Genomic DNA, 4,588 nt, shown 5'->3' on the forward strand with positions numbered 1-4,588 from the left:
GTTACCATATAATTTTGATTTGGAACCATATCGGTAACTTTTTTTGTTGGTAGAAAATTATTGCTAGCAATTTTGTTTAACGCTGCGAGATCCATCTGTAACACAATCACAGAAGGAAAAAATATTTAAAATACATTGATGTAAGTAAAAATTATTCAAGTAATGTCTGTTAACTAACCTTTAGAAATATCGACGTTTTTTGCTCAATGGTTCACTTGTAGAGACACGTACCAAGGAAGACGATGGCTCGTTGAAAAGCTTCTGGGGTTCAACTTGAGATCTATTCACACCTCCGCTTGCGAGAAGAATGAGCTCTGCTTGCTGCTGCAACACCTCTAATTGTGATGCTACCTCCTTCACTTTCGGCGACTCATCTGCAGCGGCTTCTCCCTCTACTCTCAGCTGTTCATCTGCGCATACCCGTCCAGCTTCTTCTTCCTCCATCTGATTGGCTCCTCCCTCTATCGGCTCTTCCCTATTGGCTGCTTCCATTGCTATTATGCTAAAATGACCCCATGGTAGAGTATCTGTGTGGCCCGGTCGCAAATAACGTTTGTCGTCATGTGCACTTAAAGCAATTTTAGTTTCTTTTTCCGTTAAAAGCTGATGATGGCGTGATTTAATATTTTTTTGCTCACGTGTTATACTAGTATTTTCACACAAACATGTAATATAGTCATCGAAAGTTATCGTAGCTTTCACAACAGAATTTTTAACACCTTTAGCTTTCTTCAGCGTATTTTGATCTTGTATCTTTATACTATACATTTTGCTCCTTAATCCCACAAATTCCAACATAATCTTTCCATTACATTCATCCTTCATCAACCCAACAATTTTTTTATTGACACTAGGTATATTGAATTCATTATCAGAACTGTAGTCTGAAGTATCGAATTCTCCAATATTTTCTCGCATAAGATTATAAATATTCTGGTTAGTTATTTCGTACACAAGACTATCGGTGTCTGTGTATAAGAGTTTGCAATGATCATTCATTTTATTTCTCATAAAATCATAATGAAATTTATAAACAAGCGTCTTTGATAGATCCAACACACTCAATCCCACATATATTGGTTTTTTAATGCATACATCAGTACGCAACAATTGTATAGCTACCAACTCCGCGTCAAATATGTCACAACTATGAAAATTTGGTCGTGCAATGTAAGCCTCGGCACCATATCTACCATTCCACTTATTAACAAGTTTAACATCAATGCGTTTGCGTTCATTTTCCATCGTTTTCCCATACACAGCATTGTTGAATAACTTAAACAGCATCTTTTCAAACTCATTCTTCGCATTTTGACGCTTTTTACTGTTTAAATCTATGTATTTTTTCAACCATAAGCTTTGATTAAACTGTATTGCTCTATGAATTTTTGTTATTCGGAGCCCGTGACTCACAGCTTGCTTAAGTGCGCGATAATGTATCACATAACGTTTTTTATCATACAGCGTAGTCATTAATTTTTTTTGTTTGGAACCTGGGGGTACCATATGCTCAGCACAGAAAGGTAAGTCCTTATGAGCATTGTGAAGAGTTTTCGGATATTCGAGATCAACTTCTAGTATATAACCAATTTCAGCATCATCTGCCACGTTTAAAATTCCCAAGGGGTTAATATTTTGCACCCATTTAAATCCTGCATAAGGTAGTGGTTGAGTCATAGCCCAACCATACAAATTGTTAACATCATAATACATCAAGTATTTTTCATCCCTGTTTGCTTCATAACCTTCTTTCACATAAGGGTTGTTGGCTTTGGCATATCGATTACAACATTGGCTTATTCCACCTCGTATGCCACGCTCTATAAATAAAACTTGATCTATGTCTGTCAGCAATTCAAGTTTTACCTAAAATTGAAATGGTACATTTTGTTTAAGTATATATTTAACTTTTGTTAGAATTAATTACTTAATAAGAATTCATTACCAACCTTTGTATATTTTAGCATAGCATCCCAAGTTAGGCCGGGTGTTGTGTAATAATGAGCTGGGTCTAGTTCGTATGTTTCGATACAGTTATTTCGAAAGTTTTCAAATACTTCCGCGAGCAGTAATACATCAGTCTTTAAATACAAGTCAGAATACTGCCCAAGAGTATGAATATGAAAAGTGTTCCAGATATTTTTTGCATGCTCGTACTCTTCATCAGTTATATGGGTTTCGTATAAGCTGTTGTAAAAATTTTGTTTTGATGGAAGTTTATTTTCTTTCAATCTTTCAAAAGAAGAAGTATAATCATATGGGTATATGCCTTTTCTTTTTAATAAGTCTATCTGAGCTATTGTATAATGATCATCATTGAAAAATACGTTTTCTAGTATTTTGAGTTCGTTTAAGTATGATGATAATTTATCGAGAGATGAGGCCATAAATTTGAAGGAATCTATAAATCTAATATTAATATTGGTACCTTCTACGAATTTTGTAAATGAAATATATTTTTCTTTTGTCTGTGGTAAAAGCTGAACTCTTCCTGGAAAACATTTGACGAGTTCTTTTATAAATAAATGTGAATCATAACCGCTAAGGTTATGGAATATTACTGGTATCGTTCTTGAGTCTTGATAACTAATATTGCATTTACTATGAGCGGGGCCTCGATACCTAAGACATTGTAAAAAAAAAATTGTACAAGACTGAGTTTAAAAACGAATTATTACTACAAAAATTATACTTACTTTCCAGTGAGATGACAGTGATCTCGAACTTTTACGTCATCCAAGCTGAAAGGTTGGTTACATATGTGACATGAAAATGCTTTGTCGAATTTTATTTGTTCTTCAAGTGTCAAATCAATCATTTTGATGGGATTTTTATACAGTTCTTCCAGTTTCAGAACGAGGAGATGAAGAGCTTGAACAAACCGCTGAGCAGGCGTTTCATCATTTTCTTCATATTGTCTGTAGCTTTTATATTCTGATTTATTATCATCATAACAACATTTGATAAAATAACCAATACTATATGCTTTGTGGCATTGATAAGCACGGGCACTCTCAATAGGTTCCAGTAAACATTCAAAGTCTGCATATACAACGAAAGGTACACGGTTCTTGTGTGTAAAATTTTTAAATTCAAGTATATGCTCATTATTGTTCCTGTTTGGTAATGTAATTTTACTCTTGTTCAAACTCTTACAATCAATTTCATGAGCTTCTAACTTTTGTTTTGACCAAAAATAGTGAAAGCAGCGATCACATATATTTACTGAATGTTGATGTTGCGTTAACTGTTTGCGTACTAAGCGGGATAAATTTTTTATCCAAACATAGTGATATTTATACTGTACGTTAGAGTCATCATCATTATTATCTTTGTCATAATCATCATCATCAATGTAGAAGCTTTCAACAAATAAAAGATTTACATGCTTATCTTTTTTGTTTGCAGTCAAATGACTAGGAAAAGTAGCATAAGTATTGCCCTTCTTTTTTAAAAAATATAAATTAACTGAAACCTCGTTTTGATTTTCAAATTTTGAAATTTTTTTAGGGTTCATAGGAAACTCGATACCATCAAAGTTTAATTCATTTTCGTATTGGATATAGTTAGAGAGACGATTTGGATTTTTTTGCACTGGATATAACGCTGATAAAATAGCCCATTTAAAGCATTGATCGTCTTTGTTTGATACATTCACGCAAGCTTTTTTTTTTTTTATGTAGTCTGGTAAGTCTATAAAGGAACTGCCTCGCATAGGGTTTAGTTTGTTAATGTTCACAACCAAGTTTAAAATTGAGTGTAGAGACCAGCCAGATTCTTTATCTTGAAAATCATCCATACTTTTTTCAATTGACTGTCTCACGTTTACATCAAACCACTCATTTAAGTCAGTAGAGAGATAAATAGTTTGCGATTTTGTATTAAAATATTTTAAATCTATATCCTCGACATTATCTTTAACTATTACATATTCAGCCGTCAACATGGTGTTTACTTTTAATGCTGAGTGTTCCTCGAGAGATCTTTTAATTCGTTGAACAAATTTTTGTTCAGCATCCTTAAGAAATTTTTTTAGATCTAGATGCTTAAAATTTACAATTAAAGCTGTAGTGATACGACTTTTAAATGCACTATTTATATCACTAAGACCTACCAGTATATCATTCTCAACATTTGGAGCTATAGTTGATATACCTTCACCTTGAACGCATGTGGTATGCGCATTTCTCCGTGTCTTGACTTTCGTTGCAACTTCTTGAACACTGTCATATACAAAATCTTCAGGTTCATTTTCAAATGCACTAACTGCTGCCTCCAGTTCAAGTTCACTATCGGACACAAAAACTTTTGGTTCAATGCTAAATATTTTTTTTGCTTCGGCTATCTCTAAATAATCATAAAGTAGCTGTAAAACAGTTTTTAATAAAACCACTGAAGATTGGAATATTTGTTTTTCTGATGTTGTTAAATTATTTCGCGAAGTAAAACTATGACAATCACTAATTGTTGTAAGACATGTATCAACTAGTCTTTAAATATCAAACACGTCAACTTCGGTATTAATTATTTGTTGATACGATTGCCATATGCAATGAGCTGCATCTTTAAAATATTGAATCGAGGCCAT

The 4,588-nt window shown here is 33.3% G+C and overlaps 1 protein-coding gene across 1 annotated transcript; it reads right to left on the reverse strand.

The window, feature by feature from the left end:
- Positions 1-356: 356 nt before the first annotated feature.
- LOC149374802 (uncharacterized) lies at positions 357-1,011 on the reverse strand. The gene is made up of 2 exons (XM_089591598.1): positions 421-1,011; positions 357-374 (listed from the first exon to the last, which is right to left on the reverse strand). Exons 1-2 carry the CDS (start codon positions 1,009-1,011, stop codon positions 357-359), a joined length of 609 nt encoding a protein of 202 aa, XP_089447724.1.
- Between the last annotated feature and the right edge of the window lie 3,577 nt (positions 1,012-4,588).

This window comes from Copidosoma floridanum, unplaced genomic scaffold (genome assembly GCF_036245765.1).
Source record: "Copidosoma floridanum isolate Cflo_tuat_1 unplaced genomic scaffold, Cflo_Japanese_pri ptg000013l, whole genome shotgun sequence".
Taxonomy (NCBI): domain Eukaryota; kingdom Metazoa; phylum Arthropoda; class Insecta; order Hymenoptera; family Encyrtidae; genus Copidosoma; species Copidosoma floridanum.